The sequence below is a fragment of the Caenorhabditis remanei genome, chromosome V (genome assembly GCF_010183535.1).
Source record: "Caenorhabditis remanei strain PX506 chromosome V, whole genome shotgun sequence".
Taxonomy (NCBI): Eukaryota; Metazoa; Nematoda; class Chromadorea; order Rhabditida; family Rhabditidae; genus Caenorhabditis; species Caenorhabditis remanei.
In genome coordinates, this window is record NC_071332.1 from 10664389 (window position 1) to 10681950 (window position 17562).

General features: G+C 38.4%; 11 protein-coding genes across 11 annotated transcripts; 6 read left to right on the plus strand and 5 right to left on the minus strand.

Moving 5' to 3' along the window:
• Window positions 1-952: 952 nt before the first annotated feature.
• On the plus strand, window positions 953-3523 carry GCK72_018862 (uncharacterized protein; the record flags this gene model as incomplete). The annotated part of the gene is made up of 10 exons (XM_003110410.2): window positions 953-965; window positions 1055-1172; window positions 1275-1600; window positions 1674-2151; window positions 2258-2359; window positions 2415-2594; window positions 2822-2922; window positions 2971-3097; window positions 3168-3274; window positions 3324-3523. The coding sequence occupies 10 exons, from the start codon at window positions 953-955 to the stop codon at window positions 3521-3523; spliced, it is 1752 nt and encodes a 583-aa protein (XP_003110458.2).
• Window positions 3524-4437: 914 nt separating this feature from the next.
• On the plus strand, window positions 4438-7253 carry GCK72_018863 (uncharacterized protein; the record flags this gene model as incomplete). The annotated part of the gene is made up of 8 exons (XM_003110306.2): window positions 4438-4504; window positions 5233-5341; window positions 5385-5704; window positions 5750-5898; window positions 5979-6077; window positions 6131-6834; window positions 6883-6989; window positions 7039-7253. 8 exons carry the CDS (start codon window positions 4438-4440, stop codon window positions 7251-7253), a joined length of 1770 nt encoding a protein of 589 aa, XP_003110354.2.
• A 513-nt stretch (window positions 7254-7766) lies between these two features.
• GCK72_018864 (uncharacterized protein) lies at window positions 7767-8246 on the minus strand (the record flags this gene model as incomplete). Its single annotated transcript, XM_003110271.2, has 1 exon — window positions 7767-8246. The coding sequence occupies one exon, from the start codon at window positions 8244-8246 to the stop codon at window positions 7767-7769; it is 480 nt and encodes a 159-aa protein (XP_003110319.2).
• Window positions 8247-8389: 143 nt separating this feature from the next.
• Window positions 8390-8773, plus strand: GCK72_018865 (uncharacterized protein; the record flags this gene model as incomplete). The annotated part of the gene is made up of 1 exon (XM_003110428.1): window positions 8390-8773. One exon carries the CDS (start codon window positions 8390-8392, stop codon window positions 8771-8773), a length of 384 nt encoding a protein of 127 aa, XP_003110476.1.
• Window positions 8774-9645: 872 nt separating this feature from the next.
• Window positions 9646-10056, minus strand: GCK72_018866 (uncharacterized protein; the record flags this gene model as incomplete). Its single annotated transcript, XM_003110600.2, has 1 exon — window positions 9646-10056. One exon carries the CDS (start codon window positions 10054-10056, stop codon window positions 9646-9648), a length of 411 nt encoding a protein of 136 aa, XP_003110648.2.
• Window positions 10057-10292: 236 nt separating this feature from the next.
• GCK72_018867 (uncharacterized protein) lies at window positions 10293-13512 on the minus strand (the record flags this gene model as incomplete). Its single annotated transcript, XM_053732776.1, has 8 exons — window positions 10293-10449; window positions 11091-11160; window positions 11211-11343; window positions 11390-11457; window positions 11505-11880; window positions 11996-12288; window positions 12333-12530; window positions 13416-13512. The coding sequence occupies 8 exons, from the start codon at window positions 13510-13512 to the stop codon at window positions 10293-10295; spliced, it is 1392 nt and encodes a 463-aa protein (XP_053581689.1).
• GCK72_018868 (uncharacterized protein) lies at window positions 10308-10619 on the plus strand (the record flags this gene model as incomplete). Its single annotated transcript, XM_053732777.1, has 1 exon — window positions 10308-10619. One exon carries the CDS (start codon window positions 10308-10310, stop codon window positions 10617-10619), a length of 312 nt encoding a protein of 103 aa, XP_053581690.1.
• Window positions 13513-13797: 285 nt separating the features above from the next.
• On the plus strand, window positions 13798-14391 carry GCK72_018869 (uncharacterized protein; the record flags this gene model as incomplete). Its single annotated transcript, XM_003110529.2, has 4 exons — window positions 13798-13920; window positions 13967-14058; window positions 14111-14255; window positions 14299-14391. The coding sequence occupies 4 exons, from the start codon at window positions 13798-13800 to the stop codon at window positions 14389-14391; spliced, it is 453 nt and encodes a 150-aa protein (XP_003110577.2).
• Window positions 14392-14437: 46 nt separating this feature from the next.
• GCK72_018870 (uncharacterized protein) lies at window positions 14438-14800 on the minus strand (the record flags this gene model as incomplete). Its single annotated transcript, XM_003110247.2, has 1 exon — window positions 14438-14800. One exon carries the CDS (start codon window positions 14798-14800, stop codon window positions 14438-14440), a length of 363 nt encoding a protein of 120 aa, XP_003110295.2.
• A 1194-nt stretch (window positions 14801-15994) lies between these two features.
• Window positions 15995-16306, minus strand: GCK72_018871 (uncharacterized protein; the record flags this gene model as incomplete). The annotated part of the gene is made up of 1 exon (XM_003110592.2): window positions 15995-16306. One exon carries the CDS (start codon window positions 16304-16306, stop codon window positions 15995-15997), a length of 312 nt encoding a protein of 103 aa, XP_003110640.1.
• Window positions 16307-16557: 251 nt separating this feature from the next.
• GCK72_018872 (uncharacterized protein) lies at window positions 16558-16968 on the plus strand (the record flags this gene model as incomplete). Its single annotated transcript, XM_053732778.1, has 1 exon — window positions 16558-16968. One exon carries the CDS (start codon window positions 16558-16560, stop codon window positions 16966-16968), a length of 411 nt encoding a protein of 136 aa, XP_053581691.1.
• Between the last annotated feature and the right edge of the window lie 594 nt (window positions 16969-17562).

The window sequence follows — 17562 nt, forward strand, 5'->3', positions numbered from 1 at the left end:
AATGGGCAACTAGACTTTTTCAAAGGAAATATTGGGGTGCAAAATGTGAGTCAAAGTTTACAAAACAACAAATAAACACACTTTTTCACACAGTCTGATCTTGTTTTATGTAAACAAATTGAAAGTTGAGAAATACAAGAGGAAATGGACTGGAGGGAATCTGTTTCAGGAGAGGGAAAGATGGTCTTTAACGTTCTAGGTTAGAAGACTGATCCAATGTTGCTTTCACAGTTTCTCAAAACAAACATTTTCAGACATAAACTAAACTTTCACATGAGTTGTATTGTCGCAACAAGGAACTTTTTTATTTCGATAATAATTCCAACTGATTTTGCAATTTCTTGGACTACATGCTGATGGAAATTACAGACTTTCGTCTTTTAGTCTTCCAACTGACACTTTACTGAATAAGAAAGCAATCGGTTATCGATCAGTGGTCAAAAAATGCAGTTAACCGAAAAACGATTCTATCAAAATCGCTTTCAGAGATCATAATAAGAAAGTTAAAAAAAACAATATTGCAAACGTGCCAATTTGATAAATGACTCAGAGTGTATCATTATTGTTCCTACCTATCAATATCCAATCCCACATTGACAAACAGACAAACAATACAATATCATCTCTATTAATCTTCCAATTCATTAAAATATTTGCTCTTCATCCTCACCTTCCCGATCCCAGTAACACTGCCGCCCACCTTCAAAAATTAACTTTTCCTTAGATTGGAATTGACACCCACGGGTACAAACTGTTCTCTTTTTCTCTTTTTCTCGTTCATCAAAGTAACTGATGTTGCGGTCCAAATAAATAGAGAAGGAGCAGACAAAAAGAATGATGGTTTTGTACTAGATGTTACTTCTTCTTCTTCGTCTTATAACCTATTTTCTCCTTCCGCCCCAAACCATCTCGTTAGTTTTGTGACATCTTTTACCAGTTTAACAATTGCAGTATGGCTGACAAAGGTGAGCTCCTAATTCAGTTCGATCAGATTCTTAAAGTGTTCTGGGATTTCTGAATCCAGTTCCATCATTCCAAATCGACAATTTTTCAGAAAGACTCCGCATGAAAACATCGATTGAGTCGACTTCCAGTGGTGTGACAGTACTATCAGATTACAGTAGTACATTGCCTGAAAACCTTCCGCCATGGATGGAAAATCAGAAAGCACAGTGAGTTTGTATAAGATTGATTTGGTTACTGTAGTTCAATCACAACAATAAGATGTCTTTTGTTTGTTCTGCTATTCCATAGTTATACTACAAATATTTCAGATCATTTGGCCTGAAATCTCTCACCGCCTTGTACACTCTTATCCTCACTATTGTTGCCTTTATCATTGAAATCTCTCCAACATGGCAATCCGACGCGATGCACATCGAGTATACCATATTCTGTGTTTTAATGTATTCCATCGCTATCATCTACTTTATTTATCTCTACACAGTTATTCTTTATCCTATCGTTATCAACACAATCCTTCTTTATCTCGAGAGAATGCACATTTTGAGTGTTCATTCAATCAAACGATGGGTTCGACCGGAGCCAGTTTTTACTGGAGAAGGAGCTGGAACACTGTATTTGAGGCTGGGAACTTTATGTAAGCGTAATAGAAATTACCATCTTGGAGTAGTTCAATTAAAACGGCTAGAACATAAATACTCCTTTTTCAGTGTTCGGAACTCTAGGAAGCGTGCTTTGGGGCTCGGAAATCTTTCTTTGTTTCTTCACAAATGTCCGTCATAACATCTACGTGGTCAAATACATACTCGCTTTTGTATTCACCTACTTGCAAATGCACTTTCTCTGCTGTAATTCCAAAATTGATTTACCCAAAAACAGCTTCATCGCAAGTTTTGGAATGATGCACTGTATCGCTGTGAATCTATGGGTTTGGTTCTCCCTCTGTCTGGCAAAAGCAGTTTACAAAAGTGATAAGAAGACGTTGAAACTTCAGAAGAACGAAGAAAAATGGAAGAAGAAGAATATGACATTGACAGATGCTGTCACGGAGGCAGTGACAACTACAGTCGCATACATAGCCTCTTCAGATGGGGAAATGGTTTCAAACTTCAGTGCGAGTGAGAAGCAACTTCGATCCTTGTACAGACTGGGAAGTGCTGCCAACTTCTTGCTGACCACTCTAGTCGAGTAAGTGGTGCTGCAGAGTTATCTATCGGACTACTTGACAAATATATGTACATGTGACTGAGTATTTATATGTAGCTTGCAACGAGGAGATCTTCAATCTTTATAGGTTTTCTCTGATTGCTGCAGCTGTCTATTTCATCATTTGGAAGCATGAGGGAGAGGAAAATCCACAGGAAGCAAGGAAAAAGCATGTTAGATTTGATTGCAAGTGAGTGAATTAAAGGATTGGAACTGTTGAATTTTCAGCTTTTCCTTTTTTCTAGATCAACATCAGTTGGAATCTTTGCTGCTCTCGTTCTCCTCGTTGGCTCCTTTGTCTCCATCTCCATGCATTATATCTACAATAACAGCGACAAGCCACGTGCAGCTGATGAAGTCATCGGAATCGCCGAGACAGTTCTCTTCTGTGTGACTCTTCTGGCAGTCTTTGCCGCTTTCATCAGGTTTGTGCTCGTCCGTCACGTCATTCTATGAATCAGTCTTCCTCTAGAAGGTATCCCCCATTTACCATTTCATAACTAACTTACTCATGTCATGACAAAATAAAAAATAGGAAGCGGGGTATTTATTTATTCAAAGGACACAAAATTTGTGACTTGATCTCTCGTACTCTCCATCCCATCTCTCACTATTTTTCTCTTCTTTTCATGTGTATTTTTGTTGTATTTAGAATGCGCAAACTCCAGTACAGATTACACGCTCATGGACAAGTCGTTGACGAGATACTGCTGATTGTTGGCTTAGCTGGAGAAATTGTTTATTGTAGTACAGGTAAAAATAGAAATGAAAAGTTCTGAAAAAATGAATGTGTAATTACAGGGTTGGATTTGTACTTGAATGAGAGATTGGGAAATGTACCAGGAACAACATGTCTAATTGTAGTGGCATTTGTATTCAGAATAATACAAGTTGTCGTCCAAAGCGTCTTCATTTTAGTGTCTTCTAGGTGAGTTTTGAAAAAAAGAGTTCTAAACTTCGGAATTTTCATCAATTCACAACTCTTCTCATATTTGCAGATTACGAAGTCTGTCAGCTAGCAACGTAGCTAATCAACCCGGAAAACAAATAATCACATTTTTAGTTGTCTGTAATATAAACCTATTCATCTATCACACTTTTGAAAGTGAGTTCTCCTCTGTATCTCCTAAAAACCTTATTTTTCCGAATTTCAGCGATCGAATCGAATTTTGGCTTTCCTCATAAGATGTCCAGCATCTACTCAGCTCTACTGAACATCTCATCTCCTTTAGTGGTATTCTACAGATTTCACAGTTCGGCTTGCCTTGCGGAAATCTGGAAACATGCATACTCTACAAAACATAATCATAGTCATGTGCACAACAAACCGTTAGAAGATCATCATATTGCTTGATATTATGGGTTATTTCGAGAAAAAATGAATTTGTATATATTTGATTTTGTTTTGTTTCTTATTGTGTTATAAGAGAGGGCATGAATGGATTATATGAAATCTCAAGAAGTCAGAATACACGTTGAACACCTGAAACCAGCAAGAATGGCAGAAAAAAGAAAATTCTGAGAAATTCGAAAAAGACGATAACATTTTTGCATTATTTTGCAACTATTCCATGCAAACGAAGCTAATATTTTAAGATTGAATCCACGAACTCTTCTTTCTGAGTTTATAAAACAAGGCATTCAATCTACCATTCCCAATCAGATTCGTCATTTGCTCTCATCTTTTTGCAGTTTTCAATTTGGAACGGATGTTACTTTAATGTTTAATTAGCTTTTGATTTCGATAATCCACCTAAATACTTTTTTTGGCATCTTTTTTTTCCGATTTTGCAAAGTTTACTTGATCTATGACATCAGAATGTTCCCGACTACACGATGTTTTGATTCGTTTCTTTTAAAACATTGTTTCTTTGCTCGGAGAAATCATTTATAGTCCTCCTACTTCCCGTTCCCGATCACTAATCGCCAACCAAACACTAGTAAACAAGTTCTTCTGCAACATCTAAACTACCGTAACCATTTCCTTCCGAGATCAAACCACTATGTGTGCTCAACTACAGTAACCTATGCCTGGAAGGAAATTTGGAAACAGAAGAAAAAACTGAATGGGAGGCGCATCCGAAATAAATCCTCGATTCGGTAGTAATTGAACAAACATGCGGGTTTCGAAAGGGGCAGGTGTACCCCCAGACACGTGTATTTATTTCTCTACGATGTCTCTAACTTTCATGATCTATGACAAAAATGAAATGAACAAAAAGTTACCGTTTCCGACTCCACCCATCAGTGGTTTTTGAAGAGTAGAGTATGTCTCCACTTCAGATATTTCCAGTTTCTCCCCACATAGCCATGACTAATACGATAATGCAAAAAGGTGAGTCTGGAAAACCCCCTTCATGTGATGATGCATTTGAATAAAATCACAAACCACAAGGTTTGTGTCCATATCACAAACTTGGCTTGAATATAAACAAACCCACGTCTTCTGATTTTCGTACAAATAAATTTTTATTCAAATTCTGAAACATAGTTCAAAAATGTCTTCTGAGAATATAACTGGTGCGTTGCTTTTATTCTCATCTCATTAATTTTAAACATCTTCATTTTAATCTAATTGACCCTAGCTTGGGTTCGGAAAGCTGAGATACATAACTGAAACTCTTTTATTATCTTAATTTTGATAGAAGTCGTATTATAAACACTTTCTGAACGTCGTAGACTTAAAGAAAATTATCAAATCAACATATAGAAATTAAAACTAACAACAATTGTACGTTTTTCAAAGAAACGTCAGGGTCTGATAATGCTTCTTCTCAGGCACGCTAGACGATGTTCACCCAACATTTACCGTATTCCCTTTAGAAAATCTTTCGTTGAGCACAATAGTGTGTAGTGTCCCCGTATTATACCCACAAAAAGTAACATTTTGTCTAGCGATCTTGAGCACACTGCTCACTTCTCCCCACCTCTCAAAGTAGTAATCCGAAAGTTCGGAGGTGCAGAGAAGTAAGTCACAAAACATAACTACTAATTGTCAGCAAAACTGATGAAATACAAACAAATGAATACTGTAGAAACCATACTGCATCTGTTTCATTTCAGAATCTCTAAAAAACAAAGTTTCGTCGGCGAGCACATCGTATACTGTATCAACAGAGGATTATATCAACCATGACAACGAACCACAATGGACGAAAAATGCAAAAGCAAAGTGAGTTTTCAATGAGAATCTATCATTATATCCCGTTTTCCAGAAGTTTTTGCATCAAAATGCTTTCATCAGTATACGCTTTGATCCTCACAATGGTTGCATTTGTAATCGAAATCTCCCCGACGTGGCGATCCGAAGAAATGTGGCTACCGTATTCCATATTCTGTGTTCTCATGTATACTGTAGCAGTTGCATATTTTACGTATCTCTATCTATTCGTTTTATATCCGAATGTAATCAACACATGCATTTATTTTTTATTCCGTAAAGAATACATAATGAATCCGTGCAAATGGATACTCGATGAGCCTGTATATAATGGAGAAGGAGCAGGTACAATGTATTTACGAGTTGGGACTTTATGTGAGTTAGGTTGAGTGTACTTCTTCAAAGTTTACTTCATTTCAGTTTTCGGGTCAATGGGAAGTGTTCTCTGGGGTACTGAGATACTTCTCTGTTTTTTTGAAAGTCAGCGACATGGAATCTACGTGGTCAAATATTCACTTGCAGTGATATTCACCTATATGCAAATGCATTTCATTTTTTTGAATTCTAAAGTAAGACAGACTTTCTGGTCTTGATATTTTGATAGTTTCCTTCGTAATCGACTATCCCAACCTAACATCACAGTTTTCAGATCTCTTTAAAACGAACCAACATAATTGCAAAGTTTGGATTGATGCATTCTGTTGCAGTCAACCTTTGGACATGGCTCTCGATCTGTCTTATAAAATCTGTAAGTATTTTCCACTCTTTGTGAATATAATAGCCATATTTTATTGACTTCAGAGTATCAAACATGCGAAAAAGGAAATTAAATACGCCGTAGAAGAAGCCAAAAATAAAACGAGAACAGAAACTTATACAACTTGGTCGTACGATTTCACAATGGACGATTTCGGACCACACGATAAACAACTACGAGCAATCATCAAACTTGGAAGCAATTCAAATCTTCTTCTAACCTGCCTTGTTGAGTTTTCTCTCATTGCTGCAGTCATTTGTTTCATTATTTGGAAAAATGATGATCCGAATCCAGGAGAATCTCCTAAAAAGGAAAAGAAAAGAAGTTTTCGATTTGACTGCAGTGGCACTTCTACTGGAATATTCTTGGGGATTATCGTCCATATCATCTCTACAGTTGTAATCGGAATGCATGGAATTCTGATGAAAAGTCAAAAATCAATGGCGGCTGATCTTTTAATCGGATTCACTGATCTTCTGATGTTCCTTGTCACCCTTCTGGCATGCTTTCTGGCATTTTTTCAAATGAGAAAACTGCAATATAGAATTCATTCTCACGGAGAAGTCATTGATGATATTCTATTGATTGTTGGGCTGGCAGGAGAATGTGTTTATTCTTGTGCTGGAATGGATTTATATTTGAATGATAGATTGACAAAACAGACAGTCTCATGGATCACGATTCCTTCGTTCGTGTTGAGAATCACAGAAGTTTTGATTCAGACTGTGTTCATTTTATTCGCGTCAAGGTAGGTCGATAAATTATTAGAAAAATATATAATATCTTTCTATATCAGAATGAGATGTTACAACTACGCAACTCGGGAAAGTCATCCTGGAAAACAAGTTATCACGTTTCTTCTTGTCTGCAACATCAATCTTTTCATCTATCACACCTTTGAAAGTAATGTTTTACTATAGTTTATCAAATTTTCCAACCTTCTCTTTTTCAGCAATGGAATCAAACTTTGGTTTTCCTGTCAAGCTTCCTGACAACTACTCGGTGATGTTGAGTATTGCATCTCCCATTGTTGTCTTCTATAGATTCCACAGTTCCGCATGTTTGGCAGAGATTTGGAAACACACTTATTCGAGAAAACATCATGAGCATTTGATTCACGAACCGGTAGATTTAGCAGAAAAGAATGTCATAGTTGATAAACTGTAAATTGGAAAAATAAATATTCAACTCATCTAAATTTCCATTTTCGTGAATAAGTAACTTTGGTAATTGGTAATGGTGAAGTAATGAAAGTTCGGAGTTGTTTCTTCCATCACAGTTTAACAATTCAATTTGCTTCTTACTAGCCAATAGAAATAAATCCTGTTGACCTCGTAAATGACAGGCCATCAATATGAACAAAGGGTCACCACATGGGAGTGTGAGCGTTGAATTGGATTTTGGCGCCAATGATTCTTTGAAATTTGAATTCAACACGACGCATTGATACTGTACATGGGCGCAGTACTCTTTCGAATGTTAATGCAATCCGTGCTGGTAGTAGAGACTAAAATATTGTTGAAACTGATTAGTTTGAAACAATGCAGATTTAAAAATTATCAATGAGAAAAAAGTATGAGAACAGTAGTTTATTGAACATAATGAAATTTGGATTCTCAGATATTTGTGGCCCTAAAGAGGGCCGTTGGGTTCGGTAGAAGGATGCTTTCAGCTGACAGCTTACTTGCTTGAGGTGTACTTGGTAACAGCCTTGGTTCCCTCAGAGACAGCGTGCTTGGCGAGCTCTCCTGGAAGAATCAAACGGACGGCCGTTTGAATTTCGCGGGAAGAGATGGTCGATCTCTTGTTGTAGTGAGCAAGACGAGAGGCCTCGGCGGCAATGCGCTCGAAGACGTCATTGACGAACGAGTTCATGATCGACATAGCCTTGGAAGAGACTCCAGTGTCTGGATGAACCTGCTTGAGTACACGGTAGATGTACACAGAGTAGGACTCCTTACGGGCATGCTTTCTCTTCTTTCCGTCCTTTGGCTTCGTGACGGTCTTGGCGGCTTTCTTGGCTCCTTTAGCAGATGGCTTTGGTGGCATGGTGATGAGAGATTGGACTTGATGACAAGTGTAAGGAATTGGGTTGTGTCCATTCTTATTTGAATTGTTCTCCGGTGGTGGGGCGGGACTTCTGTGGGGACACACCGTCATTCTCCTCCGCATGCCGAGTACACAGTCTCTCCTTGCTTCATTGTCTCTCTCACTCACCGCCTACCCACCGGAAAATCGTATAAATAGAAGAAGGGCCCCCTCAATCGTTCAGATCGTATTCTACATCTACCAACTCATCAACCATGTCTGGACGCGGAAAGGGAGGAAAGGCAAAGACCGGAGGAAAGGCCAAGTCTCGCTCATCAAGAGCCGGACTCCAATTCCCAGTTGGACGTCTTCATCGTATTCTCCGTAAAGGAAACTACGCTCAACGTGTTGGAGCTGGAGCCCCAGTTTACCTGGCTGCCGTTCTCGAATACCTCGCTGCTGAGGTTCTCGAGTTGGCTGGAAACGCTGCCCGTGACAACAAGAAGACCAGAATTGCCCCAAGACATCTTCAACTTGCCGTCCGTAACGACGAGGAATTGAACAAGCTGTTGGCTGGAGTTACCATCGCTCAAGGAGGAGTTCTTCCAAACATCCAAGCAGTTCTTCTCCCAAAGAAGACTGGAGGAGACAAGGAATAAGAACTTTCTCTCTGAAACCAATTTACCGAACCCAACGGCCCTCTTTAGGGCCACAAATACCCAGAAATCCTTTTTTGTTTTAAATAAAGATTTTTTTCCAGTTGTATAATTATAGATTACTATGAATCAGAACAAGAACGACCTTTCCCAGATCTACTTTTGAACTGTTTCAATCATCCATTCCTTCGGGACTGTATTTGTGGTAACCAATCAATATAATGTGAATACTGTATTATAACGGCACCCCATCTATACTCTGAATCCATCAATATGAGTATCAGGGTGTATCTCTTATCGTCCAAAAACGTTTTTTCTTTAATTTTATTGAACCACAAAATGACTCTCGGAGGAAGTTGAAAAATATAACGACATGCCGTTATAATACAGTATTTACGGTAATCCTTCAGATGATGTTTAACTTCGAACGGCTTTGCAGATAAAATATCAGGTCTTCATGAGCTAACTTTGGAATCAGCCCCAGTCGTGTATTCAATTCAAAAAGTGTTTTCAAACTGGTTTGGCGCCAAACTTATGAACGAAGAATGTTAGCCATTTCAAATTTCAAATAGATGATGGGTATTGCATGATAAGAAGAGAGAAAGAGTATAGTGTGTGAACTGATAACAAATTCAAATCTAACTCATAAACCGTCAGAAAAACAGTTGATACATTAGATCAGACATGCTCTGGTCGAGTCTTGTAATACTTTTATAAAAAAAATAAGACAAACAAGTGAGTGAAATAAAATTAGAAATATATTTATTGAAACAGAGGAATGTTTGGATTTTCGATATTTGTGGCCCTAAAGAGGGCCGTTGGGTTCGGTAGTTGGTTAGAGAATTGAAACGGTCTCAAGATCCAAAAATGGAAATTTAAGCACGCTCTCCTCGGATACGTCTGGCCAATTGGATGTCCTTTGGCATGATGGTGACTCGCTTGGCGTGGATGGCGCACAAGTTGGTGTCCTCGAAAAGTCCGACGAGGTAAGCCTCGGCGGCCTCTTGGAGAGCCATGACGGCGGAAGATTGGAAGCGAAGGTCAGTCTTGAAATCTTGAGCGATCTCTCTGACAAGTCGCTGGAATGGCAACTTGCGGATGAGGAGCTCAGTGGATTTCTGGTAACGTCTGATCTCACGGAGAGCGACGGTTCCTGGACGGTAACGATGTGGCTTCTTGACTCCTCCGGTAGCTGGGGCCGACTTGCGGGCAGCCTTGGTGGCCAATTGCTTTCTTGGAGCCTTTCCTCCGGTCGATTTGCGGGCGGTTTGCTTGGTACGAGCCATTTCAAATTGGAATCCGATTGGGGATGTGAAGAAAACAGACGGAGAGAGGGTGTTATATAGTAGATGCGACGGAGGTGCGGTGGCGGGGCGGAGACATAGGTATAGTCGTGTTGGAGAAGGGGTGGTTAGACTGTTGGTGTCCCGACAGAAAGACTCCTCCCAGCCACCGCACTAGACCTCAGTCTGTATAAAAGGAGGAGAGTAGAATCTATTGTCATCTCACTTGTGAGTCTTCATCAACTGCATTCAACATGTCCGGACGTGGAAAGGGAGGAAAAGGCCTCGGAAAAGGAGGTGCCAAGCGCCATCGCAAAGTTCTTCGTGACAACATCCAAGGAATCACGAAGCCAGCAATTCGCCGTCTCGCCAGAAGAGGAGGAGTCAAGCGTATTTCTGGACTCATCTATGAGGAAACTCGTGGAGTTCTCAAGGTGTTCCTCGAGAACGTCATCCGTGATGCCGTCACCTACTGCGAGCACGCCAAGAGAAAGACTGTCACTGCCATGGACGTCGTCTATGCTTTGAAGCGTCAAGGAAGAACCCTGTACGGATTCGGAGGATAATTTTATTATCTTTTCCCGATTCATACTATCAAACCAACCGAACCCAACGGCCCTCTTTAGGGCCACAAATATCCACAAAATCCTATCTTTATGTTTCAAATAAATTATTATCTCATTCATCACACATTTATATTACTATTTCTTCACTTTATCATTACTTGAAAAGTGATTTTTGATAGTGGAATTCACTTTTCAGTTTATTCGAACATTGATGTTAAGGGACGTCAGTACGGGCTAACGGTTTTTTACATTTTTTTTCGAAAATGTTATGAATCAAAATTATTCCTGATGGAAAGAGGTGTTTTTCGAGTCTGTGACCCCCAATGCTAGATACTCTCATATACAATCTGCCTGCTCTAGCTCACCAGTAATCTTCTGTGAAGTACGTTACCAAAATCATGAGACTGCTTTTGAATATATTTGTTTGATGAAGTGCGTCGCGAATAGAGTATTTTATTTTAATATACTAACAAAGTCAAGAGTGCAAAATGAACATGGAATATTCCGAATTCACCGCTTGTTTTGGTTTCATCGATTGCTTCTGAAAAGTTCAAATATTTAAAAAGTAGAGTTAATTATAACAAAACGCACTGCAATTTCTTCCATTATATGTAACATTAGCTCCAATGTGATGTTGGAATGCTAAACAGGATATCGACGCACGAAATAAATTTGGAGCATTGTTATCAATCACAACTTCTTTTTTACCTTTTGCGAAAATTGACTGAAATGATAACTTTCATTTGGAAGAGACATTAAAAGGGAAATACCATCATGTAGGGAAGCGAAACTTTTTTCAGCTTTGGATTATTTATAATTCGGATAACAGGAATGGTTTCTGAAAAGTAAATAAGCATTTAGTTATTGCCGAGCCAAGTAAATTACCATGAAGAAAATATATGTAATTGAGAGAATTCAGAAACCTGATGTCTTCTAAATTGGTATTCTGAATAGTCAAAGATCCATATATGTCTCGTATTGTCTCTGTTAGTTTCCCCACATGTTCTTCATCACCAGAGTCAATTACTACATTTCCAAAAATAATGACGCAATCAGAATCCAAATTCTTCATACTCGTGAAGTTACAAGATTTTGTATAGCCAGTGTCCATCTCAGTTTCACAGAACTTTGCTTGTAAGTTTTTGAATCTGACTGTGGAAAGAGCAGTAACTTCTTGATAAGTTAGACAGAAATCTGGATGCAAATTTTCTAAATTCATACTTCCTTCCCATTGATACTCAACGTTGCCCACCAAGTAATACTGAAAAAATAATTATAAAAAAGGCGTAGTAAGGAAAATAGTTTCTCCGTTCCTATCATCTTCAAATTTCTTAACAAGATCTACAAAACCAATTCGAAGCACCCAATTTATTTACCGATACAGCGTTCAATCCTAATCTGATCATATTCGGATTGTCGTGGATATCGAGAATCACTGTTTCTGGACTGTCAAAACTTCGCCCTCTGACTTTCTCAAGATGTTTAAAAAACGATAAATCGGTGAAGTTAGTATAAGCAATTTCAATATTTCCTTTGATGACGCTGATTTTTGAGAGAGATTTTAAGTCGGGACTTGTTCTCATGTTTGTCAATTCGAGACCATTAAATAATGCAATGCATTTTTTGTAACTTTTCATGTTCCCAGAAGTTAACTGATCTCCTCGACAACCTGAAACAAAAAAGAGATTCGGGAAAGATATAAACTATTTTTACCACAGTCTTTCTTATTATTGTATACTTGAATTTCCAGAAATTGATTATAATTAGAGCTCTCACATAATGTACTGACGTCTAGTTTTGTATTATTCAAAACATAAAAAGGGCATTCTTCCGATGGTGTCGATATAGGATAAGTATTGTAAATTGCTTTCGCATCTATTAACTGCGAATTATTCACAATTGACGTTCCAGCTGGAATATTGATAGTTTAGTGTTCGATAACCTTTTTTTTTGAAGTTTACCCGGATAACAAAAATAGTTCAGGGTTGTTTCGGAAGAAGATAGAAAAGATAAATTCTGAAAACTCGTATTCTCAATTCTCATTCCACCACGAAGAGTTTGAAGTGGTTCGAATAGAGCTTTCAGCTGGAAATAAGGCAGATCCGTGTTTTCATTCACAACAAGAATCCCGCAAATGCTACTACAAGAAAGAGGATAAAATGGAAGAGTTTTTGAAGTAATTTCAGAATGTTTGAATGTGCAATTAGGATCTGAAAAAAAGACGGATTGAGGTATCTCATTACAGGGTGGCTGTTTAGTTATGAGACATTTGTTTTTATACGTAGAAAAAATCTGGGTGTTTGTAAGAAAAAGTGACTATATTTTATGAAACTATTTATTTGTGAATAGTATTTCATGGTCGCGCGACACGCCTTCAAATGCGCCGAATGAACGATCCGCGCCGCATATTGGCAACTATTCGGACTAGCAACAAAGCTTCAACAATTCAACCTTTATCAAATCGTGAGATGGTCTGATCGTTAGTCTAAAAAGCTTGCTAAAGGTCTTCTGAACACTATTCAGCCCTCAATCCGAATTTTACGGAATCGCTCACGGTGGGGACCTCTCTGGCATCAGAAGGGTCTACTTTTCTGGGTTTATGTGGAAAAATGTGATTATCACCACAGCGATAAGCAAAAACTTAGCACCAAAACGTTTAACATGTGTGACACACTGTAAATATAGTTTAAATACGTTTAACATTTCCTAGACTAATGGTCACTGTCTCTTAATAAAACTCCGATTTTTCTATGCAAAGTCTCCATACTCAATAGCCACTCTGTATACATTACTCACTGCATCGGTAATAACTTAAAACTGCTTGTAAATCTTCTTCGAAATCAGATGACACGCTAAAGAATAAGCAAATAGAAAGCAAGAAGAAACACCTCATGAAAATATGAATCTGGTTGTTTTGAGCTTTTGAAGTTCTAGTCTTGAAAAAATTGAGCAATACTAATATATAGGTTTGTCTAAATTATAGCCTCTAGTTTTCTATGGGCAAGAAGATGACGAATACATAATTGGATCAAAAAATCAAATAAATGTGTTTAATCATGGCTGTACATACTATTTTTATCAGAGCAAATATAAGTGTAGTCACCATCCAAACGTTAATAAATGAGTATTGATAAGAAAAGACAATTGTGAGAGAATAATATAAACATTATACTTTAAAATGGCTGATCTGAAACTTTCTTTCCTCGGATTTTTAATCATCAACTCTTTTTTTCTTAATTTAACTGGAATATTCACAAGTAACTGGGTAATTGGATCTTCGTGGAACCAAGGTCTTGTTTTGGTATATGAATCAACTTTTCTTTCAAAGTTCATTATATTATTTTCAGAATGATGACAACGTAAACTTCTTTGCCGCTATATTCATGTTTGTGACCCTTGCCGTATCGGTGATTCTGGTGATAATGTACTCATTCATTTAGTAAGTGAAAATTTTATTTTTCAAACACAAAACCAAAACAATTTATTTAAAGTTTCCAAACGAGAGATGGTGATTATCCAGATGGACTGAGGAAATGGTTCAGGATTAACAGCTTGTTTTCAGTTGTGAATGTTATACTGACTTCTATCGCGATCATTTTAGTGAGACCTGTCGCCTATAGAAGCGAATATTATACCGTATGTTACCTCAATGTTTTCAAACATTTTTTAAACTTTGCAGTTGGGTTTCTCGGCATGGCTTTGTTTGATATCATCTCTTATGGCTACTGCGATTGCAGCAACATCAGTATACATCGCAAGTGAAGAATTTTAAGAGTTCATGATAAAAATAAGATGAATGAAAATTAAAATTCTGGAATTTATTTTAGGCAAATGAACATAGCCTTAGATCCCTCAGAGACAGCGTGCTTGGCGAGCTCTCCTGGAAGAATCAAACGGACGGCCGTTTGAATTTCGCGGGAAGAGATGGTCGATCTCTTGTTGTAGTGAGCAAGACGAGAGGCCTCGGCGGCAATGCGCTCGAAGACGTCATTGACGAACGAGTTCATGATCGACATAGCCTTGGAAGAGACTCCAGTGTCTGGATGGACCTGCTTGAGTACACGGTAGATGTACACAGAGTAGGACTCCTTACGGGCATGCTTTCTCTTCTTTCCGTCCTTTGGCTTCGTGACGGTCTTGGCGGCTTTCTTGGCTCCTTTAGCAGATGGCTTTGGTGACATGAAGAAGAAAAACTGAAAAAAACACTTAACTGAAAATAGGTACATATAAGACGGTTGAAATTTCAAATTTTTTTGCTAGCGAATTAAAAAATAGATTTCTGTAAATAATCTGTACTGAAAGTACAATATTTCCGTGAATTTGAACGATTATGCAATAAACTGGCAATTGCTAGAAAAAGTTGCACGTGAAGCACGGAGTTTTCCCACTTTGATCTGTTCACGTCATTTTCTGTTCTTTTTTCAAAGTTTGCCCAAAAGTACAGAATCGGTATCGATACCGATTCTGTACTTTTGAATAGACTTGGATAAATCTTTTTTTCACGTGACCTTTTATGCAGAGTACAGAATCGGTATACATAGCGAATCTGGAGGAATTTCTGTACTTTTGAACAAACTTTGAAAAAAGAACAGAAAATGACGTGAACAGATCGAAGTGAAGCAAATTTGTTCTACATCATGATTTTTCACACATTTTTGAACGAAGTCTAAAACTAAAAAATAAATATGTACTAGTGCAAAATTTCTCAATTTTTAAGAAAATAAATTCGTGAGAAAGAAATTTTGAAATTTCGACCGTCTTATATAGCAAGAAAATATGATATAAATGAAAATCAGTGTTTTTAATGTTGTTAAACGAAATATTTTGTCAGTGAAGAATATAAAAGCAACTGATTGTATTTAAGTTCAGTAACCAAAAGAGGAGAAAAATTGGCATACATAACCTAATGAAAATACTTTGGCTTTTAATGCAAAACATGTATTTATTAAAAATTATGAAATTCACCGGTTTTCCATGTACCTAATTTCGTAACCAGTGTTATGAAATTTGACAACTTTTCTTAGTGACTAGAAAAAATAAAATCAAAATAGTCGTACGACTAGTCGTGTATTTTTCTACACTTGATACTGATTTCAATCTTGCATTGGTTTCATTTGGAATTCTTCTCACAATAATATTTGACAAATAACTGTATTTGTAGGAGGTCGTTGATGATATGAAGCAAAAATATTTTGCTAACAGTAGGATTGATCTGGACGATGACCGCCCAAATAGCGGAAAACGGAAGGTAATTAATACAAACGAAAACATTTTATTTGAAACATAAAGATAGGATTTTGTGGATATTTGTGGCCCTAAAGAGGGCCGTTGGGTTCGGTTGGTTTGATAGTATGAATCGGGAAAAGATAATAAAATTATCCTCCGAATCCGTACAGGGTTCTTCCTTGACGCTTCAAAGCATAGACGACGTCCATGGCAGTGACAGTCTTTCTCTTGGCGTGCTCGCAGTAGGTGACGGCATCACGGATGACGTTCTCGAGGAACACCTTGAGAACTCCACGAGTTTCCTCATAGATGAGTCCAGAAATACGCTTGACTCCTCCTCTTCTGGCGAGACGGCGAATTGCTGGCTTCGTGATTCCTTGGATGTTGTCACGAAGAACTTTGCGATGGCGCTTGGCACCTCCTTTTCCGAGGCCTTTTCCACCCTTTCCACGTCCGGACATGTTGAATGCAGTTGATGAAGACTCACAAGTGAGATGACAATAGATTCTACTCTCCTCCTTTTATACAGACTGAGGTCTAGTGCGGTGGCTGGGAGGAGTCTTTCTGTCGGGACACCAACAGTCTAACCACCCCTTCTCCAACACGACTATACCTATGTCTCCGCCCCGCCACCGCACCTCCGTCGCATCTACTATATAACACCCTCTCTCCGTCTGTTTTCTTCACATCCCCAATCGGATTCCAATTTGAAATGGCTCGTACCAAGCAAACCGCCCGCAAATCGACCGGAGGAAAGGCTCCAAGAAAGCAATTGGCCACCAAGGCTGCCCGCAAGTCGGCCCCAGCTACCGGAGGAGTCAAGAAGCCACATCGTTACCGTCCAGGAACCGTCGCTCTCCGTGAGATCAGACGTTACCAGAAATCCACTGAGCTCCTCATCCGCAAGTTGCCATTCCAGCGACTTGTCAGAGAGATCGCTCAAGATTTCAAGACTGACCTTCGCTTCCAATCTTCCGCCGTCATGGCTCTCCAAGAGGCCGCCGAGGCTTACCTCGTCGGACTTTTCGAGGACACCAACTTGTGCGCCATCCACGCCAAGCGAGTCACCATCATGCCAAAGGACATCCAATTGGCCAGACGTATCCGAGGAGAGCGTGCTTAAATTTCCATTTTTGGATCTTGAGACCGTTTCAATTCTCTAACCAACTACCGAACCCAACGGCCCTCTTTAGGGCCACAAATATCGAAAATCCAAACATTCCTCTGTTTCAATAAATATATTTCTAATTTTATTTCACTCACTTGTTTGTCTTATTTTTTTTATAAAAGTATTACAAGACTCGACCAGAGCATGTCTGATCTAATGTATCAACTGTTTTTCTGACGGTTTATGAGTTAGATTTGAATTTGTTATCAGTTCACACACTATACTCTTTCTCTCTTCTTATCATGCAATACCCATCATCTATTTGAAATTTGAAATGGCTAACATTCTTCGTTCATAAGTTTGGCGCCAAACCAGTTTGAAAACACTTTTTGAATTGAATACACGACTGGGGCTGATTCCAAAGTTAGCTCATGAAGACCTGATATTTTATCTGCAAAGCCGTTCGAAGTTAAACATCATCTGAAGGATTACCGTAAATACTGTATTATAACGGCATGTCGTTATATTTTTCAACTTCCTCCGAGAGTCATTTTGTGGTTCAATAAAATTAAAGAAAAAACGTTTTTGGACGATAAGAGATACACCCTG